This window comes from Carlito syrichta, unplaced genomic scaffold (assembly GCF_000164805.1).
Source record: "Carlito syrichta isolate Samal-C Ts95f unplaced genomic scaffold, Tarsius_syrichta-2.0.1 Scaffold303232, whole genome shotgun sequence".
In the NCBI taxonomy this organism is placed as follows: Eukaryota; Metazoa; Chordata; class Mammalia; order Primates; family Tarsiidae; genus Carlito; species Carlito syrichta.
Window position 1 is genome coordinate 789,092 of NW_007247328.1, and position 25,907 is coordinate 814,998.

Below are 25,907 nucleotides of genomic sequence, written 5' to 3' on the forward strand. Positions count from 1 at the left end.
GCCTCAGCCTTCCAAGTAGCTGGGACTACAGGTATGCGCTACCACGCCCGGCTGATTTTTTGATTTATTGTAGAGATGAGGTCTCGCTGCCCAGGCGGGTCTCGAACCCGGGGGGTCAGGCAATCCACTCACCTCAGCCTCCCAAAGGCACGGGATTACAGGATGAGCCACCGAGCCCGGCTAGTAAGGAAGATTTTTAAAGCTTTCTTTTCAGAACAGTTTATACCCTAAACTAAAAGGGATTGCTTGGCTTTTTAACCATAACAGTCAAGAAAGAGGATCTGGATAGTCTTTTTGTATGTTTATGTGCTTATAGTTGTGAAGCGTTTTGTTCGTGTTATGGTCTTAAAATATCCGTAGCGTGGTAAGTTAGCAGGCGTCAAAACTGATTTGATTCTGAATGGCCTTAACTTAAATGTCTTTTACATCGCGTGTTTGTTATATAGAGTCTACTGCTCATAACTGTGGTCTATTAAACACTGATTTGGTACCAGCTATAATATCTTTCTTCTTCTCTGTACCCTGATTTGTTCACTTGTGAAACAGGATAACACCTCTTTATTATGAGGTTTAAATGAGATAATCCATTTAGAGTGTTGCAAGGCCCTTGGAACAGAGTTCAGCAATCGATGCGAATTGGCTTTTATCATCATCATCAAAAATAACAGAAATGACAGTTCTGCAGAGTGTGTGGCTTTTTTTCCATTTGTTCCTTTAAAAAAAATGAAGATTGAAGAGTTGAAGGAAGTTGCCTATCCTCATGCAGCAAGTAAGGGTCAGACCCAGCCTGTCCTGTGCGCACTTTTATGTGAGTGTTCCTCTTTAACATTAAATGTTAGTATTCTGCATCTCTCCATGTATCGAACACTTACTGTATGCCTGGCACTGTGCTAGACCCTGGGTGTGTGATATACAGTGGAATCTATATGATATTACTCTGGCCACATAAGTAGCCAGAAAACAAGGCAACAGAAATTCTAGATTGTGACAAGCTAAGAGAAAAATTAGCATGGTGCAGTGATTAGAACAGCATGTTCTCTTCTTCTCCATACTTTCTTTTTCTTTTTCTTGAATAGAGGTCTTACTCTGTCACCCACGCTGGAGTGCAGTGGCACAATTGTTTTTTATTTTTGAGTTGGAGTCTCACTCAGTCGCCCAGACTGGAGTGCAGTGGCCGCTCCCGGCCACCGCAGCCTCGACCTGCTGGGCTCCAGCGATCCTTCTGTCTCAGCCTTCCGAGTAGCCGGAACTAGAGGCGCACACTACCACGCCCGGCTAATTTTTGATTTATTGTAGAGATGAGGTCTCGCCTGCCCAGGCGGGTCTCGAACCCACGGGCTCAGGCAATCCACTCACCTCAGCTTCCCAAAGGCGTGGGATTACAGGCTGAGCCACCGAGCCCGACTAAGTGGCACAAGTGTAACTCACTGTAGCCTCGACCTTCTGGGCTCAGGTGATCTTTCCACCTCAGCCTCCTGAGTATATAGCTGGGACTAGCATGCCACAACACACGGCTAATTTTTTTTGGCCCTTTCGAAGAGATGAAGTCTTACTGTGTTGCCCAGGCTGGTCTCAAATTCCTGGGCTCAAGTGATCCTCTTGCCTCAGCCTCCCGGAGTGTTGGGAGTACAGGCTTGAGCCACCACGCCTGGCCAACATAATTCTTTATTGATGCTTATTTGTTGTGATAGTCATTGGTAGGCCCAGTGTGGCTAGCCTTTCATGCCTTCCTTTGCACTCATACAAACATACGGAATCACAGGACACTTCTGTTGTGGATTTACAAAGTGTATCCTAGAAACATTATTCTGTGACTTTGTTTGTTTGCCTTGAAAAGTCCTTAGAAATTTTCTGAGTCTGTGGTGTCTGCTGCCAGCATTTTGCCTGCCCAAGACTGAGTCAGCAAGAGAAAACCTTCCAAAGATTTTTAGAGATGAGGCTTTGCCCACCTCTCTCAAGATCCTCTCTGGTCTCCATTGAATTGTCACCATTCAATCTCAAAATTTATTGGACAGGAGATATTCTAGGGTGTCTCACAACTATTACTCTTGTTATTTCTGACAACCCTTGTTCTGCAATAGCATTTCTGATTTTTTTCCCTTGATTTCCTACCTACCTGCCTACTTACCTATTTATTTACTTATTTTGTCTTTTCTTTTGCCAATCTCATGCTATTTCTTGGGTACTCCTCTATTTCCATACATATAGATTTAACATTTTAAAAGATAGGTGCTTAACTCAATATGGTAACTCACACCTGTAATCCCAGTATTTTGGGAGGCTGAGGCGAGAGGTTTGCCTGAGTCCAGGAGTTCAAGACCAGCTTGGGCACCATTGCAAGACCTCATCTCTAAAATAAAATTTTAAAATTACCTGGGTGTGATGGTGCACAGCTGTAGTCTCAGCTATTTGGGAGGCTGAGGTGAAAGGATTGCCTGAGCCCAGCAGGTCAAGGCTGTGGTGAGTGGTGAGTATGCTGCTATATTCCAGCCTGGGTGACAGAGTAAGACTCCGATTAAAAAAAAAGAAACAGGTGCTTTATGTGTCACACACGCATTTGTGATAATCACCCCCCTACCAAATAACTTAAGGACTTCCCCCCTCCCCCATGCTTCCAGTTTTGTTTTGTTTTGTTTTATTTTCCACTACCAACAACACTGGAAAACAAGATACACTTTTATGTACCAGTGCTTTTATTTATGAGAAATAGATTTTCAGTAATAGAATGTCTAGGCAAAGTATATATTTATATTTTATCTTAAAACATATGACCAGATCAGATTTCACAAAAGACTGTGGCATTTTGACTTTGAGATAGAGTCTTTGGGGCCAGTTCATCAGCCCAGACTCAACATGCACGTTAGTGGACAGGATGCTATTACTGCCTTGATGAGAAACCACAGGACGGATTTACTTAGTTATTCTTCCCAGGGTCTTCTTCCCTTTCCATCCTCTCCCAGGGAGCCTGGAAGAGCACAGAGGAACAAATCATCCCTTTCCCACATGAAGCAGTCATCTGCTGAGCGTCGGCTGTCAGTCGATAGCTTGAGCATGGTGGCAAGTACAACCTACCGAGGCCGGGACATGGTGGCGGGACGTCCAGACGGGAGCCTGTGCTAACCATCAGCCAAGATAGTTACTGCGTTTTTGGCAGTCAGGCGGCAGTTAAAGCAAAGAAGGATCTTTTTCCAAGAAGGAAAAGCCATTTAATAAGTTTGGGTCAGTTTGCTCATAACAACACTACATTTGAGGACCAGAAACCCCAGGAGCTTGGCAAGCCTGCAGCGCTTGGCAGGTGTTCCCACCGACTCACCAAGTCTGAGGCCGTCCAGCCAGGGCCTAGCGCTCTGGGCTTTGACTGTGTTCATTTAACAGCATTCCTAGTTAACAAGAAAGTCAAGGCAGGGGAATCTTTTTTCCCCATTAACCCAAGAGTAAAATGTAGTGGCTGTAAGCAAGCCGCCATCCAAGGAACTGCACGTCAGCACAGGGTGGACCGTCTGTTTGCATTGAGGGTTGTGTTTGGTGTACGTAGCTGGGAACTGGTGGCCCACCAAAAATGACATTAATGTTTAGGTATTGGGCGGTGCTGTCTTTTTTGTATATGAATTAACATTTGTATATGACCAGTGTGAAAGTCTGGTTTTATTATGTGTCAGAGAGCCATCGTGTACCTGTCTTATGAATAAATAAAATAAAAACCAAGTACGTTTGTGTAAATATTTTCAAATACACTGTGTTCACCTACTTTTCCCGGTTCACCTATGGAAATCTAGCCAAAATGAAATCAAGTTTGAGTGTTTACCATGTAAGAGAAACTCAGCTCACAGATTTTGAAATTTAAAAGTGAATTTTTGTTTGTTTTGTTTATTTTGGTTTTAACTTTTTTTCTCTACCGAATCAATAGTGCCAATGAAATAAACAGGTATAATCACGTAAGGACGAATTATTTGAGTGCAGATTGAAATCGAATTGGAAACGTTGAGAAGGAGCTTGTTTATTCTTTTCAAAAAGCTGCAGCACCTGCAACTGATAAAAATTAGTACAAACATATCAAAAGTCTTTGAAGAAACACATGACCAAGCCAGTGCCAACTTGGACAGAATCAGAACACTGGCAGCTTAGAAGAAATAGTCCAGCTTTCAGCTGATCAACAATGTTAATCTGAAATGAAGAATGAAACGTTTTACATGGTTCAGTATTGCTTGGAACGATGTCAGTGTCAACAAGGCCAGTTCAAGGAAAGAAATGTTAGGTTTCTCAGGACTTTCTCCCCTGAGAAATGTTTTCAACAACCTGGGTGTCTTGGTTGTACAAAATTCACTCTGTCTTTAAAATAGTTTCTCACCGGGTGCAGTGGCTCACACCTGTAATCCCAGCGCTTTGGAAGGCAGAGGTGAGAGGATTGCCTGAACCCACAGGTTCAAGACCAGCCTGGACAACATGGCGAGACCTCGTCTCTACAATTAAAAAAAAAAAATCAGCCTGGCATGGTGGCGCCTGCCTGTAGTTCCAGCTACTTGGAATACTGAGGTGGAAGGATTGCCTGAGTCCAGCAGGTCGAGGCTGCGGTGGCCGTGAGCGTGCCAATGCACTTCCCCCTAGAGTGAGACTTAACTCAAAAAAATAAAAATAAAAGCAAGTAAACAAATAAATAAAGTGGTTTCTCATCAATTTGTAAAGATATATTACTGTTTGGAGTTCTAAATTTGTGAAGTTCCTAGATTTACGTCTAATGCTTTGCCTGCTGCAGAGGGGTCGGGCCTACGGTTCTAAGTGTGCGGTCAGGCTAGAGGCCAGTGATTCAAAAAGGGGTGAGGCCTTCTGTGCCTGCACATCCATACGTAGGAGCAGAATTATGGCTTCTTGCAGCCCGGCCACATGGCCTTATTTTGCTTGTAACAAACTTCTGCTACAAGTTTTCAAAGATTTGTCAGGTTGCGCTAATACATTTATCTCTTTATTTTTTTTATTTTTTACTTTTTATTTTTTTATTTTTTGAGTTGGAGTCTCACTCTGTCACCCAGACTGGAGTGCAGTGGTCGCTCCCGGCCACCGCAGCCTCGACCTGCTGGGTTCCGGCGATCCTTCCGCCTCAGCCTTCCAAGTAGCTGGAACTACAGGTGCGCGCTACCACGCCCGGCTCATTTTTAATTTATTGTAGAGATGAGGTCTCACCAAGTTGCCCAGGCGGGTCTCGAACCCGCGGGCTCAGGCAATCCACTCACCTCAGCCTCCCAAAGGCGCGGGATTACAGGCTGAGCCACCGAACCCGGCTCATTTATCTCTTTAATTCAGAGTTTCCCACACACTCTCCTGGACATTGTGGGAATTTCGGCAGCATCTTTGGCTCACTCAGTGCCAATGGCACGCTCCACTTGTTGTGACAATTAAAAAAGATCTCCAGACAGCTGTCTCCTCAGAGGCAAAATCACCCTTAGCTGAGAATTGCTGCTTCATCTCATGGAGACAGAGGAGAATGATGGGTACCAGAGGATGGAAAGGGAGGTGGAGGGGACAAATATACAGATCTAGTGTTTGGTGATGGTTTCTTTTTATTTTTTTATTTATTTATTTTTGAGTCAGAGTCTCACCCTGTTACCCAGGCTGGAGTGCAGTGGCAGTTCATGGCCACCACAGCCTTGATCTGTGGGGCTCAGGCAGTCTTCCGCCTCAGCCTTCCAAGTAGCTGGAACCACAGGCGTGTGCCACCATACCCAGCAAATTTTTTTATTTATTGTAGAGATGAGGTCTCGCTGTGTTGCCCAGGCTGGTCTTGAACCCCTGGGCTCAGTCTCCCAAAATGTTGGGTTTACAGGCATGAGCCACCGCACCCAGCAAAATTTTAATTTAATTTAATTTGATTTTTTTTTAGTTGGAGTCTCATTTTGTCACCCAGACTGGAGTGCAGTGGCATGCTCACAGCCACCCCATCATTAACCTGCTAGACTCCGACGATCCTTCCACCTCAGCCTTCCAAGTAGCCGGAACAACAGATGCATGCTGCTGCACCCAGCTAATTTGTTTTTTTAATTGTAGAAACGAGGTCTACATGTTGCCCAGGCTGGTCTGGAACCCGCGCCCTCAGGCAGTCCTCTTGCCTCTGCCTCCAAAATGCTGGGATTACAGGCTTGAACCACCACGCCTGGCCAATTTTATTTAATTTTAATGCATAGCCAATAGCCCCATGTGACTGGTGGCTATTGTAAAACAAAAAAATCCAGCACTTGGTAGCACAATAAGGCAACTGTAGTTAACAACAATGATTTATTTAACCAACTATTAATGCACATATGGGTTCTAATTTTTTGTTTTCCCAAAATGATGCCACACGCTTATATTTTCATGTTTAATATGATAGGATTACAGCTATGAGATATAATTTAGAGTATGTCCCTATACCTGGAATCACTTGTTTAAAAGCAGACTACATTAAACATGTATATAGACAGTGCTACATTACCAACGGGGTATTAGAGTAGTTAATTCTCCAGGTTAAGAGACTTTTAAATTTTTTATTTCAATTTTTACCCATCTGATAAGCTAAAAAAGACAACCCTTTGTGTGTGTTTAATAAAAAATGAGATTTCTCTTATTTCAAAGCCTTTTTGGTTCCTGTGATCACACGCATACACTTTTTCTGTTTTCCCAGCAGCTCACAAATCTTTCTGATTTGTGAGAACACTTTATATATTAAGGAAATTAGGCCTTTGTTTTCATAGGTGTTACAAATATGGTTGTTCTATTTATTAGTTTTCTTTCAACTTTGTTAAATTCTTTATAGAAATGAATTGCTGTTTTTTTGTTTTTTGTTTTTAAAGTGAGACAGCAGGATTTATTGAGAGGATAGAAAAGCTCCCACAGTAGGAATGGACCCGAAGGGGTTGCCCCGAATTGCTGGTTTTTAAATTTGTCTCTTGTGCATGAGTTTAAGGTCTTATGGAGAGCCATTTTCACAAAATAACTTTATTCTGATGCTTTTAGAGTTTTGGTTTTTTGTGCTTGAATAGTCATGCTATCTGATATTAATTTGAGTATGTAGAGACTGAAATGCCATGTAATTTTTTCCAAATACTATGGTAATTTACCATATGATGAGGAGCATTTCTAGTAAGTGGGATAAAGGTGACTTATGCAACAAGTGCTGTTGATGTAATTGCTGATAATTAGGGGCACGTAAAATGGTTGCACCCATACTTGGTTCTTGCAAGGAACCAAGAGAAGGCCATTGTCAGTTAGTGGGAAAGGAGGTGCTATAAGAAAGCCAGGTGGAGGCCTGACCATGTAGGGCTTGCTAAGTCAGACCTATGAATTTGATCTTATTTGAACAGAGTTTTTTTTTTTTAGTCAGGGTCTCATTCTGTTGCCCAGGCTGGGTGCAGTGGCACACTCACAGCTCACTGCAGCCTTGACCTCTGGGGCTCGGGCAATCCTCCTACCTCAGCTTCCAGAGTCACTGGAACTATAGGCACACGCCACCATGCTTGGTTGGTTTGTTTGTTTGTTTGTTTATACATACAATCAAGGTCTTACTATGTTGCCAGGCTGGTCTTGAACTCCTGGGCTCAAGCAATCCTTCCATCTCAGCCTGTCAAAGTGCCGGGATTCCAGGCATGAGACGCTGTGCCCGGCCTTCAATAGGTTTCTTTGTTATGTTTGTTTGACACGTGTTTCCTATATGTAGCATGTATTTTGCACTTTATTTTTGTGGCCCCCGGAACTTCTTGAAGATGTTTATTATTAATATAACTTGCAAATTCTGCCATCACATTTTGTGTTCGTTTTCAGCTTTTGATGTTTCCTTGGTTTCTATCTTTTGCTAAAACGCCTGTCTGTCACACTTTATCTCCCTAAGGACTTGTAAGCATTCACTGCCCTCTTCGGGTGTTGCGTCCCACTGGGGAGAACTAGGAAGCCAGCTGGATTTTTTTCCTCCTTGTAAGTTAGTTGCTTTTTCTGCCTGAAAATACTGAAGAGTTGATCTTATAACATTTTTAAATGCATTAATTTCTTTCTTTTCTTTTTTCTTTTCTTTTCTTTTTAAAGATGTGGGGTACGATTCAGGGTTAGGCATTAATTTCTGTAGCAGGATATATGTGGATGTTGATCTTTCCTTATCTGTTGGCTTGTTTTGTTCACTAGGGCAAAGGATGCCGTTTCTGTTGGCCAATTCAGGTTTTAGAGTATTTCAGAAATTTTTCTTCTGTTATGTCTTAGAGCGTTTTTTTCCTCTAATCTACTTTCCTTTTGGGTTTTTTAAAAGTAACTTTTTTTTTAATTTTAAATTTATCTTTAAAGGCTTCTAACTCTCCATTTCTCTTAAAATCATCACTAGCCTTGTATCCTTTGCTGAGTGTTGCTATCTCTGGCCTTTCCTATCTATCTCTGCATGTGGTTTCAGTAGGGCCAATTCTGACTTTTTAAATTTTTTTTTTTTTTTTGAGTTGGGGGTCTCACTCTGTCACTCAGGCTGGAGTATAATCACAGTTCACTGCAACCCCAACCTCCTGGACTCAGGTGATCCTTCTGCCTCAGCCTCTCAAGTAGCTGGGACTACAGGTGCACACCGCCATGCCCTGCTAATTTTTAAATTTTTCTGTAGAGACAAGGTCTCACCATGCTGCCCAGGCTGTTGTCAAACTCTTGGACTCAAGATATCCTCTCACCTCACCCTCCCAAAGTGCTGGCATTACAGGTGTGAGCCACTTCAATTTTGGCTTTTATCTCCCTTTATGTGGCTTTAATTTGGAACATTGACCTTTTCCTGTTCATCTCTTTCTCTGATATCTTACACACCTGATTTTATCTCTTGTCTCAGAGAAAAGCCACTTCATTTTTTATTTTATTTTATTCTATTTGACTCTTTCAGGTTCACCAACATTGCTCAAACTTTTCTTCCGCCCTGTGGCCTGATTCTTCTGTAAGAGATTATTTTGTATGCATTTGTCACTTTAAAAATTTTTTTTCTGTATTGGTTTGAAGATGTCTAGGAGAGTATGGCTCCTAAGTCATCTCAGAACACTGTCTCCTCGGATCTTCCATCATTTTGCAATCACAGGCACCTCCCTGGCTGCCGTGTCTTCTTAGAAGAGGAGGAGGCCTGATACCCCATGGGGAATTTCTGCACGTTTCAGGTTTAAGTTGGATCGTTTTGCATTATTTTTCCTCGCAGTTCACCTTGATCAGTGTCCGCCAAGTTGCTTGCCATTTGCACTTCCCACTATATCCTGCCATTCTTCCTGCTTGATTCTTGGGGGAAAATTTTTTAAAAAGGCATATATGCATTCATTGCTCTTCAGTCCCAATGAGCCTACTGCACAGAAGCCACCCAGGGACTTTGGCCATTGCTTGCCCCTGCCTCTAGATTTTATCTTCTAAATAAGAGTTGGTTCTACTATTTCTTTTTTGCATTTTATGGTTGCTTTATTTAACACAATTTATGCCAATTTCTGCATCTCTATATAAACATGTTTCTTTTTTTTTATTACTATAGGAATGTGGGGTACAAATGAGGATTAACCACATAAGTAGGCTGCATACAGGTGAAGTTTGGGCTTCCAGCTGGCCCTCACTCCCCCTGGTCATGACCCAGGTACCCGTTGTGTTGTCATGTGACCCCAGCCGCCTCCCTCCCTCCCTTCCCTAGCAATTCCCAGTGACTACCAAACTCGATCCCTCATGTGACTAATGTTCAAGACCCATTTTTATATCTATATATAAACGTGTCTCAAAACCAGAGAGGTAGACACACAAACCATTAACACAAGAATTACAATAATATAACACGCTTCACAGCATTTTATTTTCTGCTCATATAGACATTTATGGATTCAAAAATTATCCCAAAGATTGAGTTGCATCTCGTCTTCATGTTCTGGAATGACTTGTATAATATGTCCTAAAGAAAGAGGGTGGAGCTTTTGAGACTCAATGTTTCACCTATTTCTTGGAATTTTTTTTTTTACTCTCTTTTAATTTGTGGGGTTTTTTTTAAACCATATTTATCAGCATCTATTCTGTGTCATCTGTTGTTTTAATTAAGACTATTATGGCTTCATTAAAAATGGTTATTTCTTTTCTATTTTCTACTGTTTTTTCAGTTGTTGTGTGGGAGGGGCGAGCAGTAGAAATATTACTATCCTACCACCTTCAACAAGACAACAAATGAACAGGATTACACTGTAGAATAAAGTACTCACTAGACTTCTATCAGTGTTTACTCAATTGTGTGAATAGGAGAACTCAGAATTGTAACACAATCTTGGGAAAATTAAGTTAAAACCCTTGAAACAATTTATAAATACATTTAAATCCGATGTGGATCCAGGATCTCATTTTATTAAAAATGTGGTTGAGTTCTTGACTGCCAAGACCTCCACTGGTCAGGAGAAAGTAGGTTGAAATTGTGGTTTTAGGGATGGCTGATATTTGAATAGGTGTTGTAAGTGTTTTCCAAGGATAGAACACAGCATGAACCTCTCTGCTTCTTAGCTCTCCACCAGTATTTCTTCATGGAGAATTTCCAGGCCTCACAAGGACCTTTTGGGAGGATAGTTGAAACTGAGTGACTAGGAAAAGTTCAGTGGTTACAGAGCCTGGGGGTGGCAGGAAGGGGAAGATGATAGTCAAAGGCTACAAAGTCTCAGACACGAGGAGTAAGTTGTAGGGTTTTTTTTTCTGGGGAGAAGGATCAATTGCACAATGTGGTGAATATAACTTGGAGTGTATTTTACATTTCAAAATTGCTAAGAAAGTAAGTTTCAGATGTTTTCACCACAAAAAAATATTTGAGGTGACCGTTATGTTGGTTAGCTTGATTTAATTATTCCACACTGGATTCATAAATCCTAGCAGCATAAATATATACAATTATGCGTGGTCAATCCCCATAAATATATACATTCTCCATAAATATATACAATTATAAATTGTCAATTTTCAAAATCAAAAGTTTCAAAAATTAAAGAAGGAATAGGAGTATGGAGGGATCCTGAAAGTCAGCAAGCTTCCCTTGGATTTAGGAGGGAGCCCTAGAAGCTTTCTGAACTGGAGGATGACATGCTGAAAGCTGTATTTAGGAAAATGCCATGTAGGAATTGAATTGAGGCACTTAAATTGATCCCACTTGGACGTGGTAAGTCTCTGTTTGTACCGAGAATCATGCTGGGGATACAGTTGTCATAAAGGAGCGTACGGAACAGGTCCCATCTCAAGAAGCTTCATCTGGTGGAGTCAAGAAACTGAACTTTAAAAATCAGACTCATACACGTGCACAAGGGTGGGATCTGCAGGTGCCGGACACCGCTAGGGGAGGGCACATGGCCACACAGTGGGTACCTGGTCCACTATTGGGGGAGAGAGGGCCCATGAGAAACCCAAACTGCACCTGCATGCAACTTACTGACATAGTAAATCCTCATGTGTACCTCACAACTCTAAAATAAAATAATTTTACATAAATGGAGAAAGATCCGAGTCAGTAACACGTCAGTACGAAAGTTGACCTCAACTTGGCGTTCTGTGGTATAGCTGCCCTGTGTGGCCAGTCAGGTTCTACCATCATAACAGATTGAGTCTGTCATGATTTTACAACGCTGAAGTAGGTTCTGGCGTTTGCTTGGGACACTTTAAAGTCTGCCCCAAATCACTGAACTCTTATTGTCTCATATAAATAAATGTAGCTGGATTTGAAGCAGCAATGTTGCGTGTTCTGGATGTCTGTGTTTGCTCCCTGCTGGGTTAGTTTTCTGTCCTCCCGATGGCCCTCCCCTTTTCCACCCTGCTCCTGCCACCTCCACGTCTGCTCCCCGTGACATCTGGGTCACTGTCCCTTCTCTGATACTGTCTTATTCCCTAGCATACGGCACTAGTTGTATCCTGGCTTTTGCTCTGAGGCTGTGTTTTTGTCCATCCTGCCTGATCAAATAGAGTCGTAGACTACCAGGAAGCACGAGTAACAGTCTGCATTTTATGTGTTTATATTAATACATCCCATGTTGCTCCAGAAGGCTGTGTGCGCATGTTTCCTTTATGTTATTGTGTTTTGACCTTGGCCGAGGTGGTGGACATCCAATTAAGGAGGGTCAATACTTTCTGAACTAAAAGCACACTTGACCAACAGAAGAGTTTCCATGGTTGTTGTTGTTTTATGACTTTTATCTATTCGAAGGTCCTACAAAGGCGGATCATATTTATCAAATCACTTTTATAGGAAAGAAAGGACATGAAGTTAGATTCTTTAAGCCTATGAGAACATGTTGTTGACACAATGCCTATTTGATATGCATTAGATAGAAATTGTTTTTCTGTGAGCATGTGTGTGTTACTTCTTAAAATAGATGCATGCCTTCAATATACATTACCCCCAACATGTTGGTCTTTGGGATATTGCGAGTGTATATTTTCTGAAAGAACAAACGACCGCGGCCCTCTGTAGCTCCTAAAGGCTTGGCAGCTGTGTCCAGCTGGTGGTCCACATTCCCCACTCCTTCTTCAGGGAATGGAAACATTTAGGTCAATATTGATATAAAACTTCATGAACTTTCTTCTCTTTCAGCTTTGGTTCGCCTTTGTTAATGGATTTTCTGGGCAGATCCTGTTTGAACGCTGGTGCATCGGCCTGTACAATGTGGTAAGCATTCTTCATCTCCATCTGATAGCACGCTGAGCTCCGGTGGCTTTTTTCCACTGTTTATGTCTGGGAAGTGTATCTAAGTCAATCATCTGTATACTTAGCGGGCAGCACAAATACATCTCTCGGTCCTTTGTTGCCATGACACGTCCTGCAGAAGCCCGAACTCCCCACACATGGTTTCAATCATAGCAGATCATTCTTGAATAACCCCATGAAATTATGAACCCATATATCTTGATAATAGACCCCTGTGACCCGTCCCTTGCTGAATGCCTGCGCGACGTTTTCATGTTTTCAGCCCAAGCAGAAATTTCTGCACGACGTCTAACCTCATTCCACTTCATTAGTTTAGTTCTGAATTCTTAAACGTACATACGAATGCACAACGTGCGATCTGGCATCCTTTTCGTCCTTCTTGAAAGAGTATCCGTCCTTGTGGAAGAACGTTTCCATCGACGGTTGGAGCTAAAATAATGAATTCCGACTTCCAGCTACCATGGAGGACAGGAATCGGCTCATCTGGTATTTTTCATGATTTTCAAGTTCTTTTTTATTGCTTGACTGTGGTGATTTCAAACACTGGAAATACATATAAATTATGAGCTAAAACGACTCAGCTGCTACTCAGCTTTCTTGCTTTTTGTTTCGCTGTCAGGAAGAAGCCAGTGGCTTGTAGCTGGTGCTCTAGGGACCTCAGAATGGCCCACGTCTGGAGTCTCACACGCCCACTGGCATTGAACCTGACTCTGGGTCCTCTGCTTTGTGGGTGTTTACATTCTGAAACAGCCATCTAGATAGGTGTGAGTGGAAGTTACCAGATGTACAGTGGTATAACTTGCGATGCTATAAGTGTTTACAGTGTGTCTATTCATTGGTGCCTGGATACTCAGGTCATCCATGAATTCATCCTTCTTTTCTGAGTGGTCTCAATGCTGGGTGCTGGGTTCAAAATAATGAATATAACAATTTTCTGTGGCCCCGTGTGGCCTACAGATTAAGAGGATCAGGGGTGTGGCTGCAGAGGCCTTCGAGGCTGGGGTCAGGCCTTGAGTTTTCAGTGTGTTGGTGAGTTTGCAGGGTGTTGGTGAGTCATAGAGCTGACACAGTTAGAAGCTCACCAACACTCTGCAAACTCAAGGCCTGACCCCAACCTCGAAGGCCTCTGCATCCACACCCCTGATCCTCTTAATCTGTAGGCCACACGGGGCCAGGGCAAGCTACTATATTCATTATTTTATACCCAGCTCATTGCAGAGTACACTTGCTGACACGGATGCCCTAAAAGACAAAGGAATGATGAGGACAGGACTGAGCTGATGTTCGTTTTTCTCCTGTGCTAGAAAAGCTACCCAGACTGCCTACTCACATGGACAGAAGCTCAAGGGCCTCCCTCTGCTTTATGTACCAAGGAGAGACCAGAGGTTGCTAACTTTGCAAGACTTGAAAACTTTTGAGTTGGTTGAAGTTATGCGACCGTTTAGAGGAATGCTCCATTAATTATTCAGGGCTTAAAGGGGCCAAGAGTCATAGAGCTGGCACTTCACGCAAACCTGTGCCCTGTACTTATTTTATGAACAGGACATGGGGACCTAGGAGGCTGCTGTCAAGCTCAGGACAGGAATGCATGTCACCTGAAAGGACTTTAGGACTATTTCCATGCTCAGGGCATGAGGGCTGAGTTGTCTTCTTAGCCCCAGAAAGCCTCAGGCAATTCGAATCAATCCATTGGTGTTTATTGAGTGACTGCTGTACACAAGACGCTGGCTGACAGGTAATGGGGCAGTGTTGGTTTCACATCCCAACTGCAGGAGAATAACCGGTGTTTATTCGAAGAATGCAGATTCATGGGCTCCAATCAGACTTAGCAAAGACTGTCTCGGGGGTACCTCATTTTAAACAATATTTTCTGGTTAAAGTTTAAGACCCACAGTGACTTTGGGGCCTTTTTTTTTTTGTTGTTCCTCAAACTACAAAGAAAGGACATTGTGTATTTCAAGGTGGAAGGGCCCTAGGTCACCACAGAGTCCCCTGTGCAGGTGCTGAAGCTGGCTGCCAGGAGCGCTGGTCAATGGGACCATCCAGCTAGGAGGGGCACAGGTCTCTGGAGCTGTTCACTCTGGAAGGGCCACGCCTTTTGAGAACATGCAGGTTTGCTCTTGTGGAAATCATTTTGGTGGTGTTTGTGTAAAATAAATGGAAATGCAGAAAAAAGGTACAAAAAGAGCACAAAACCTTCAAAATGTCCTTCACCCAGATTCATCAATGATGAGCATTTGGCCCCATTGGCATTCTCTTGTGCACACACGCGCACGCGCACACACACACACACACGGGGGCATACATTTCTGAACCAGTGGGGCATGTGTCACAGACACCAAGCCCCTTTACTGTTGAATCCTTCAGTGCCTGGTTGCGAGACCTGCCTCTTACGTGACCACAGCGCAATGATCAAATCAGAAACACATAACGGGTATGCAGCACTATCCTATAATCCGTATTCCCATCTTGCCATTCTTGCTCCAGTAATGTCCTGCTTAGCAATTTTTTCCAGTTCAGGCTCATTCCAGAGACTCCCTACACAAAGCAGTTTGTGACGTGTAAGGCATTTGCTAGGGACCCTTCTCCCGGGCTGGATTCTTCAAGCAGTATTTCTCTCCTGCTTTTTCTCCTTCTCTTTGTGTTTGATTCCCCAAGCCAGCTGAAGCAGCAAACCCTTGTTTCTCGATGCAATTCTCATAGCAGGTGAAGTAGCATAAAAACAGGCTTGAAATTCACGAATCTCTCTAAATCATGAACAAACGCAGTCCCATTTGATTCTCACTGTGCCCACAGTCACATTTCTGTATCGTGTTATTTTGTGGCTAGAATGAAACTAAAAAGGCCACCAGGGCACACACAGGCAGGCGGACTGAGACAAGAGACACTGGGGACCAAAAAGGGGAGGGAGTGAGAAGGACTGAAAACCCACCCATCAGGCACCACGCTCACCACAAAGGGCAGCTGGACGCTTATCAGAAACACAAACTTCGCCATCACTCGATGTAAGTAATAAATCTTCCCATGTACCCCTTGAATCTAAAATAAAATAAAATAGATAAGAAAGGGCTCTGGGGACCAACACTACCAGGGTCAGATGAATTTCAGCTAAATTTATATATGTATTTTAGTGAAGATTGCACTCTAATGTTATTTAACCTGTTGCAGAAAATTAATCCTATTATCAAGCCAGCATAATTTGAAGGGAAAAAAAAGTATGAGCCAACCTCGCTTAGAAACATAAATGAAAAAATTCTAAATAAACTATCAAACATCAGTAAGGGTACCTGATCCCAAACCAGGCAAAAATGAGGATCAGTGGGAGGCCCAAACTTCACCTATTCAATGACTACTTATGTACCTAATCCTGAATTGTTCCCTACTTCTTCAAAATGGAATGGAATAGAATAGAATAAAATAAAATATTGGAAAATGGAGTTCAGCATGTATTAAAAGAATAAAATATCTGACCAAGTAGGATTTATCTCAAGAATACAGGAGGTTTGGAATAAAAAGAAAATTTCTAAATATCACTATATCAACAAAATAAAGAAGAAAGACACAATTTCATCAGCAGCTGCTACTAGAGTATTTTAAGCAATTCAGCTGCTTTTCCTGAATTAAGAGCTCTGAATAAGATAGGAATAGAAAGAAGCCAATTAACCACAATTTAGACTGTTTACAAAAATCAGCAGCATGCTTCCTTGTTTGGTAAAATTCTAAAACTATTTCATTTTAAATAAGAAATTAGTCAAGATGCCTGCCATCATGTTATAATTCAATGTTGTTCTGGAATGGTTAGCAGCTGCCAAGAAGACTAAGTAACTGTTAGAATTATTGGGAAAATGATGAACAATTTCTCTGCTTATGCAAATATGCTCACAAAAATATGACCATGTAAATATGTTCATTTTTGATTGTTTATCTAGAAAACCCAAAAGATACTGGTAGATAATACTAGAATTATAAGAAACTTTGGTAAGTTGACCAGATAAATGATAAATAAAATTCTATAGAGTTTTTGTATCCTAGCAATCAACAGCTTTTTTTTTTTAACTTTAGCAGTGGAAACCTAGAAATGCAAAGAGAGTAATAATTCCTTTTAAAATAGCAATTTGAAGTATACATTGCATAGGAATAATTTTTATGGTACCTACATAAAAGTTTTATTGACGGCTATAAAACAAGATTTGAAGAAATAGAAAGGTGTACTATTTTCTCACATGGGAAGACTTAGAATCATAAAAGAATCAGCTCTTCTAAGATTAATGTATAAACTTATGTGGTTCCAAATAGAATGAATCCCAAAAGGTGATTGTTTCGGGGGAAGTAAGAGCAGAGTTGCATAAAATGATATTAAAAACAAGTGGAATTAATGAGTAACTGAGAATAAATATGCAGACCATGCTCAAAAGTGCTCATAAGGGTAGACATATCATTACTAAGTGGACTGTACTATTAAAGCAATGTAACCAAACCACTGTTACCAACCTAGAACCAACAAATAAGAGGATTCTAGAACTAAATCCCAATTCTATGTCCTAGGTCTCTAATACATGAGAATTTTATTGTTCAAGGTGATCTTTCAGTTTAATAGGAAAAGTTAGGATTAATTGTGTTCTCACAACTGACTGTTTGGAAAAAATTAGACTGCTATCTTATATAGATAATCATATCTATATAAATAATCATATCTATATAGTACATAGTACATCCATACTAATTCCAGTTATGTTAAAGACTTAAATGTAAAAACTAAAACCAAGTATCCTGTAAGAGCCTTCTGAAAACAGGTAAGTTTCAGGGAAGAGAAACTGTTCTAACCACAGTTTGAACACTCAGGGGCTATTCTTGACCACTTAAACATTAAAAGTTTTTAAATGGCAATATAAACCATCAAAAGGTTGATAGATAACGGGTGCATTTGGATGGAATTTTATAACAAAGAGACAGTGTTGATATCTGCTGATATCTGTTACACTGGTATTAATATCATCATGTTCATATCTACTCTTTAAGAGTTGATATCTGTTATACACAAAGAACTCTTTGAAAAGGAGATAAACCATGGATAGAAAGTGGACAAAAAACCTGACTAAACTTTTCACAGAAACAGAAACCCAAACAGCCAACAGATATGAGGGAAACCCCCAAAACCTGGAATTATCTTTTGAAGGTATCTTGTAGTACAGGCTTCCTCACTACTAGGTAAGTGTTCCAGGAATCAAGCAGCATCCGTGGCCCAGCTAGCGTTGTTGTAAGAGGCTACATTTGGCTTCAGTGAATTGTTCTTGGCGATTCTTTCAACGCGTTTGCCCATTTCGTGATGGGTGATTTATGAGCGCACCTGCTCACACTGTGCTGAGTGTTCAGCAGTTTTTGACCAAAACTGGCATGACCGCCCATGCCCCACCCTCCCTATTCACCCAGTATTGCCCTGAGTGACTTTTTTCTCTTTTCCCCGAATGAAAAAAATACTCAAAGGGGAACATTTTGCCATTGTGAAAGAAGTGAAACAAAAGTTCTAAAACTGTTCTGAGCAGTGGAAAAAGCGTCTCAATAGGTGTGTTGCATCCATTGGAGAGTACTTTGAAGGTGACTGACATTTAAACATGTAAGAATAAATACACAATTGTTTAATAAATAAATTCCATGGGGGTGTCTCCTCATCTATGACAACATGCTCAAACTTACTGGTAATCAAGGAAACACAATTTTCACACTGGAGAATATTAAAAGATCAATATGATAACCATTTGCTGATTGGGAAGCAGGGAAACCTTTCCTGTTGTCTTCTCTTAGGGGAGAGGAAAATGATTGGAACTTTTTCAGACAGCATCTAGGAAAATTAAAAATACATACATCCTTTTACCCAACAACTCTACTGCTTCCCACAGAAACAAAAGACCCATGTTAGCGTTTATTACATAGTGTTTGTGGTAACAAAGACCTGAAAATAAAATAAAATAAATGTCTGTCCGTGGATCATTGGCTAAAAACTCATGGAATATCCATACTACGAATCATTACATGAGCATTAAGCAGACTGCATTAGCGTCCAGAGGACTCAGAGGAGTCTCTGTGATGTCCAGTTCAGCAAGAAAGGTACAATGAAGAGAAACGTGTGTACTGACTACTTTTTTGTTTGTTTGTTTGTTTGTTTGTTTTCTGAGTTGGAGTCTCACATGGTCACCTAGACGGGAGTGCAGTGGCCGTTCCCGGCCACCACAGCCTTGCCTTCTGGGCTCCGGCGATCCTTCTGCCTCAGCCTTCCAAGTAGCCGGAATTACAGGCATGCGCTACCACACCCGGCTGATTTTTTGATTTATTGTAGAGATGAGGTCTCGCTGCCCAGGCGGGTCTCGAACCCGCAGGGTCAGGCAATCCACTCACCTCAGCCTCCTAAAGGCACGGGATTACAGGCTGAGCCACTGAGCCCGACTGACTACTTTTTACAAGACATCCTGATCCCCAGCCAGTGCGGGGTGTGTGCATGTGCGTGATGCCAGGGCGGTGTGCCCTGGCAGAGTGGACAGTGCCAGACGTCCTGGGCTCTATCACAGCCTAGGATGAAGGACGGAGGGGGTGGAAGGGGGTGAAGGACTGAAAGGAGTGGAAGGAGACAGTCAAGGGAAAACAGAAAGAAAGGTAGCATACGCAGCACATGTGATGTCCCGTGTGGGCGTGAGCATTGTATGTGATGTCCTGTGCGTGCATAAGCGGTGTGCATGATGTGCATGATGTCCTATGTGTGCATATGCAGTAAATGTGATGTCCCATTCATGCATAAGCAGTATGCGTGGCGTTCTGTGTGTGCATAAGCAGTGCATGTGATGTCCTGTGCACCCATATGTGGTGTACGTGATTTCCCATGTGTGCATAAGTGGTGCATGTGATGTACCATGCATGTATAAGCAGTGAGCGTGATGTCCTGTGCATGCATACATGGTATGCATGATGTCCTGTGAGTGCATGTGCAGTGCGCATGATGTCCCATGCGTGCATATGTGGTGTGCATGATGTCCCGGTCATGCATAAGAAGGGTGCATTATGTCCCATGTATGCATATGCAGTGTATGTCATGTCCCGTGTATGCAAATGCGGCGCGTTTTATGTCCCATGCATGCACATGTGTTGTGTGTGATGTCTCATGTGTGCCTAAGCAGTACGCATGATGTTCCGTGTGTGCATAAGTGGTCCGTATGATGTCCTGTGCATTCATAAGCAGTGTGCATGATGTCTGGTGTATGCATAAGTGGTGCACATGATGTCCTGTGCATACATACACAGTTTACGTGGTGTCCTATGTGTGCCTAAGCGGTGTGTGTGATGTTCCTTGCAGGCATGAGAGTTGCATGTGATGTCCTGTGTCTGCATATGTGGTGCATGTGATGTCCTGTGCATGCATATGCTGTGCGCAGGATGTCCCTTTTGTGCATATGCAGTGTGCGTGATGTTCCGTGTGGATGTGAGCATCGCACATGATGTCCTGTGCATGCATAAGTGCTGCATGTGATGTTCCATGGGCACATATGCGGTGTGCATGATGTCCTGTGCTTGTGCACGTGGTTTGTGTGTCATCCTGTGTATGCACTGCTGTGGCGCAGTGGCGGTGAGGGTTTGTGCCAGACTGTGCGGAGTCCTGAGATGGGTTCTCAGTCTCCTCCTTCCAGCCACGCCACAGCTCTTGCCACTGTTGAGGGAGCGAGCGCCCCTTCCATGGATCTACCCTGGAGTCTCCAGCACCCTGGAAGCTCAGGGCTGCTTTCCATCCTGCCCTGGCCTGGAGGAAGCACATGCAGGTGACCCCAGTCTCACTGCCAGCCTCTGAGCACCCAACAGAGGCACCCGGCTCTAGCCGCTTAGGGAAGGGCTGCCTCTGCTAGCATGTTCAGCCTTCAAGTACCTGGTGTGCGTTCCCAACTCCCAGAGCATGCATCAGGCTGTGGCTTGCTGGGATTGTAGATGTGGATCCGATCCATGCCTATGCCAAGTGGCCCAGTCTCTGTGACCCATGCACAGGACCAAGTGGGAGAATGACACGTGGGCCACAGCACACCTGAGTTATGGTGACATGTTTCTTGCAAGCTCCTTCTGCAGTGCCTGGTTTTATGTTTCTGACACACAAATGCGAGCATGCCACACCCACAGAGCCAGGGTCTCAGAGAAGGTAATGGTCTCAGAAGTCTCAGGCGCCACCATCTTCTCCAGCCCTCCTTGTCCTGGGAGGCTGTAGACCTTCTTTCCATCCTGGTCTGGACCACTCCCTCACAAGCCACCATTCTGTGTGTCTTGGAAGGTCCTTCTTTCAAAAGACACAGTGGCTCACACCTGTCATCTTGGCACTCTGGGAGGCAGAGGCAAGAGATTGCCTGAGCCCAGAGGCTTGAGACCAGCCTCAGCAACAGAGTGAGACCTCGTCTCTACAATAAATCAAAAAATTAGCCGGGTGTGGTGGTACACACCTGTAGTTCCTGGTCCTCAGGAGGCTGAGGTGGAAGGATCGCCTGAGCCCAGCAGGTTGAGGCTGTGGTGGCCGTGAGTATGTCGCTGCACTCCAGCCTGGGCGACAGAGTGATTTTTCAAAAAAAAAAAAAGATTGAATTGGCTTTTGTTAGCAATACTCAAATCGGGGGTATCTCATTCTAGGACATAGAATGAGCAGAGGAGGTCAGCTTTGTAGACAGAAAAGGGCTAAGATAGCAGAAATGGAACAAAAAGCATACGGGTCACTTCACAGCTCCTCTCCTCATAGGGTTAAACCTGAGGAGACATCCTTGTCACGCTGGCTTAGGTAAAGTGGGCCCCCTCGATGGTTCTGTGAACCTCCTGGATTTCTTGATACTGAGTCCTTCACGGGAGAGACCCCATCCTAGTTTGGTCCGGTCTGCCGGGGCCAGTGTAGGAGCTCAGTGCAAACGTGAACTCCCAGGAACTTTGTTCAGCACCTCTACCGTGTTCATCAAGGGTGCTCCTCTCACAGGAGCACTTCCTAAGGCATCCCTTGCCCACGTGCCTGTCATCCTGCCCAGTCCATATGTCTGGTACCTTCTGGGTCAGATACACTTGGGTAGAAGAATTGTGTGGTGACTGTCCCCTATCCTCCACCATCTTTCCCCTGAGTAACTTTATAGGGCCCCATGATCAATATCTTTATATACACGTGGTCCTGCCGCCCACCACATGACCTGTACAGTAAATGGAGTCCCTGGAGGTCAGCAACCTGCTTCCTCTTTCTTCTTTTTGTTTTGTTTCATTTTACTTTTGAGTCGGAGTCTCACGCTGGCACCCAGGCTGGAGGGCAGTGGCACGATCACGGCTCACTGCAGCCACGACCTCCTGGGCTCAGAAGATCCTCTCGCCTCAGCCTCACAAGTAGCCTGGACTGCAGGCGCATGCCACCACACTCAGCTAATTTTTTTAATTTTTGTAGAGGCAAGGTCTTGCCGTATTGCCCTGGCTGGGTCTCAAACTCCTGGACTCAAACAGTCCTCCCACTTCAGCCTCCCAAAGTGCAGGGATGACAGATATGAGCCACCACTTCTGGTCCCCCCTTCCTCCTTTTTATAGATCTCTGTATTCCTGGTGCTCACCACAGTATCTGGCACACAATTTATTCACAATAAATGTCTGTTGAGTGAATAAATGAAACACATTATGCTTCCTGAAATTTGAGTATAAAATCAGAGGGAGGAGCTATAAATTTGTGCAAGTTAGCAAGAACAGAAAACAAAACGCTTCACAGAGCTAAGTGTGGTGGGGTCCTCCATTCCTTCTCGTCTTACAAAGGAAGACAGTTGTTCATTTAACATGATTTCTTGGCTGACCAAGTATTTACAATGTTTCTAGCGTTCGATGCATTCATATTATACCGATAAACGTAAAAAATGGTCTTTCCTTTATTTTCTCTGTCTGGGGGGGCCTGGGAAGTTGGAATCCCACAGTCTCCAGTTGGGACTTTAGTAAAAATGAAGTCACTGCTCGTGGTGGCCATGCTGGTCTGAAGGGCCGTTTCTTACAGCTCGTTGTTCTCCATGCAGATTTTCACCGCTCTGCCACCCTTCACTCTGGGGATCTTCGAGAGGTCTTGCACTCAGGAGAGCATGCTCAGGTTTCCACAGCTCTACAAGATCACCCAGAATGCTGAAGGCTTCAACACAAAGGTAAACAGAACATGGTCATAGATGCATCACCCCAGAAGCCATCACCTGGTCTCTTGCAGTTCCATTCTGGTCATCTGAAGTCCCAGCTACTTGGGAGACTGAGGCAGGAGAAGCACCCGAGCCCAGGAGGTCTGAGACCTGCGAGAACATCTGAGAAGCACTTAGACCATGAGCCACACACACATAGCAAGTCCAGGGCACTGGAGATGGCTTCTGAGGCGACATGTCCGCGTGGCACAGGGTGTCAACTCATCCCCGCTGGGAGCTTGCCTAACTTGCTGGGTTATTCGTTCTAAAGAAAATGTTTTGACTGGACATGGTGGCTCACAAGCTGCGTATAAGCCACCTGTGATCCCTACACTCTGGGAGGCCAAGACAGGAGGATTGCTTAAGGCCAGGAGTTCCAGACCAGCCTAGGAAATGTAGTGAGACCCCATCTCTGTTTTTAAAAAATTAAAAATTAGTTGGGCATGAGGGTGTGATGGCAGTCCCAGCTACTAAGGAGGCTGAAACAGGAGGATCATTGGAGCCTAGGAGGTTGAGGCTGCAGTGAGCTGTGTTGTACCACTGCACTCCAGCCTTGATGACAGAGACCCTGTCTCAGAGAGAGAGAAAGAGAGAGAAAAGAAAAAGAAGGAAGGAAATGTTTCTTCAGCTAGTGAGTAAAAGTAACTAGGGAAGAACTCAGGGATCAAGTGAGTCATGAGTAGTTTATTTTTCAGACCAGAGAATCTGAAAACAGCCCCAAAATGTGTAGGCGATCCCAGGAAGCTCACGCAGAAGCTGGGTTGGGTGTTGAGGGGACTGTGCAGTCTGGAACAGTGGAGGGGGGGTCACAGAGCTGCATGTCGTGGCTGAGAGGGACAGAGCAGTTGGGTGTCCCCATGGGGAAGCTGTGTGCCCAGCCTGCTGAGGGGTGAGATGGGAGCACAGCTGCTGGCCCTGGGCGTGGGCGTGCTCCTGTCCTAGTCTTAGTGCAGGAAGGAACTCGATGTGTCCACCGAGGTCTGTTGCCCAATTCAGTCCCAGGCCTGTGTGCTGGCAGTGTCCACGGCGGACATGGGCAGCTACTGGGCCCCGGTGAGGATGATATGGGGAGTGGCCTCTCAGAGGCCTCGTGTCTGAGCCAGAGGTCACTGACGGTCATCCTTCCCAGCTGCCTTATGTTGGGAAGGCTTCACAGGCGGATCTGAGACCAGAAAACAAGAAAAGTCCTATGAGTTCTACTGTCTTCCACATATGAAGAGACTTGGGTGACCGATGTCACCAGTCCCTGTTGACAGGGTTTCCTTAAAGGGAAAATAGGACCCATTGCCACCACTTTATTTATATAAATCAATCTGGTTTCTGTAGGGTGTGAATTCAAACCCGTTTGAGGTGGGAAGTGAGTAGGGAATGGGCTCATGTCAGAGGCAGGACTGCTGAGTGTCCTGAAGCTTGTGTGCAGACATGCTGAAGACTGGGTTTTTTTGTTTTTTGTTTTTTGTTTTTGTATAAAGGTGAGGGTGGTACAAAATGAACATTTAAAATGGGGGAAAACAGCCCGGGCAAGATAGAGAGACCTCGTCTCTACAAAAAGTCCAAAAATTAATAGGTATGGTGGGGCATGCCTGTGGTCCCAGGTATTTAGGAGGCTGAGGCAGAAGGATCTCCTGAGCCCAAGAGGTCAAGGCTGTGGTGAGCCGTGATGGTGCCACTGCTCTCCAGCCTGGGAGACAGAGTGAGAACCTGACTCAAAAAATAAAATAAAATGGTGAAAGTCCCATTGTCTTGTAATAATACTTCTCATGACTTTCTGTTATCCTATCATGATTTTGGATTAAACCATGTGACAGTTTCCAGAGCACCTCATAGATTTTTAAATAAATTTAATCTGGCTTTAATCGTCTTCACCTCAGTGGTTAAAAGGTGGTTGAAATATATTAGTGAAACTAAACTAAATTTTTATGTTTTTATGTTCTTGAAAAGTTTGACCTTTCAAGCATTAAAGAGAACTTTCAAATGTGCATATTATCCCCAAACCCCTAAATTAAAGAAAAAATTGAATAGGAGGGATTTGAAGGAGTAAAACTAAAAAGTAAGAATGGTTAGAATTTACATGTAAAATGTTTTTCAAATGCTTCCAAAAGTACAGAGTTTTAGTCTGTTATTAACCATGCTGACCTAATACCCTTTTTCTGGATGGTCGTAAAATATTGTTGTCTGTCTCGCAATGCTAAAGGAAACTGATTATAACTCATATTTCAAGTGGAAGGTGTGTTGGTCTACACCTCCGTGGATATAGATTTTGGTCTTTGTACTAAAGTAATATTACCTGGAGATAGTCTAGTGATCTGTCTGCAAAAGTGAAGACCTAGTTAGTTTGGGGTTTTTTGTTTGTTTGTTTTTTGGGTTTTTTTTCCTAAATTCAAGAATTCTGTGTTCTCCTGGACCTGGGAGCTGCCGGACTCCCACACAATGCAGCGTCTGTTGAGAGTGTGTGGAAGTCGGGGTTCTGGGCGCCTCCTCACTGCCTTGGTTTGTTTTCCCTGTAGGTTTTCTGGGGTCACTGCATCAACGCCTTGGTCCACTCCCTCATCCTCTTCTGGTTTCCCATGAAAGCACTGGAGCATGGTAAGGGCTGTGTGATTTCAACTGTCGTCAAGGGGCTTTACCTCCCCTTACGATTTTTTTCCAGGTCTGTAGAATGAGAGATCACAAGAACACATTTAGAGAAAAAACATGCCTCCCGTCTAAGGAGAGCCAGTTTCAGGCTTGTAACTGGTAGGTTTTACCAATTCTGGCTTTGAGAACCCATTTTCTTTCCAGTTGACTGGATAACTGGAATACTAGGAATTCTAAACCCAATTTTTAATAACAGTTGAGTCGGGGATCTTGAAGAAAAGCTGTGTGCTAGAATGGAATGGATTTCAGACTCTTGTCCCTGAGTTTGAAATTCTCTGACTTTCTTGGACTTCAGTTCCAAGCCCTCCCTACCCTACAAGAACTCAAATCTTGTAAGAGTTTAATCTTATTCCTAGTTTTCCGGTGCCTCCTTTCCTTGGCATACACACCTTTTGAAGTTATAGTTTGTC

General features: G+C 43.5%; 1 protein-coding gene across 2 annotated transcripts in view; it reads left to right on the forward strand.

Annotated features, from left to right (window-relative positions):
* The window catches only part of LOC103260518 (phospholipid-transporting ATPase IB), a 549,519-nt gene that overhangs the window by 359,471 nt on the left and 164,141 nt on the right, over nucleotides 1-25,907 (forward strand). The window contains exons 27-29 of one of the 2 annotated variants that reach the window (XM_008058151.2): nucleotides 12,557-12,631; nucleotides 22,711-22,833; nucleotides 25,368-25,446. In XM_008058151.2, coding sequence (XP_008056342.1) covers nucleotides 12,557-12,631; nucleotides 22,711-22,833; nucleotides 25,368-25,446 — 277 coding nt within the window. The remainder of the gene's footprint in view (nucleotides 1-12,556; nucleotides 12,632-22,710; nucleotides 22,834-25,367; nucleotides 25,447-25,907) is intronic. The other variant, XM_021712400.1, reaches the window with a different exon arrangement.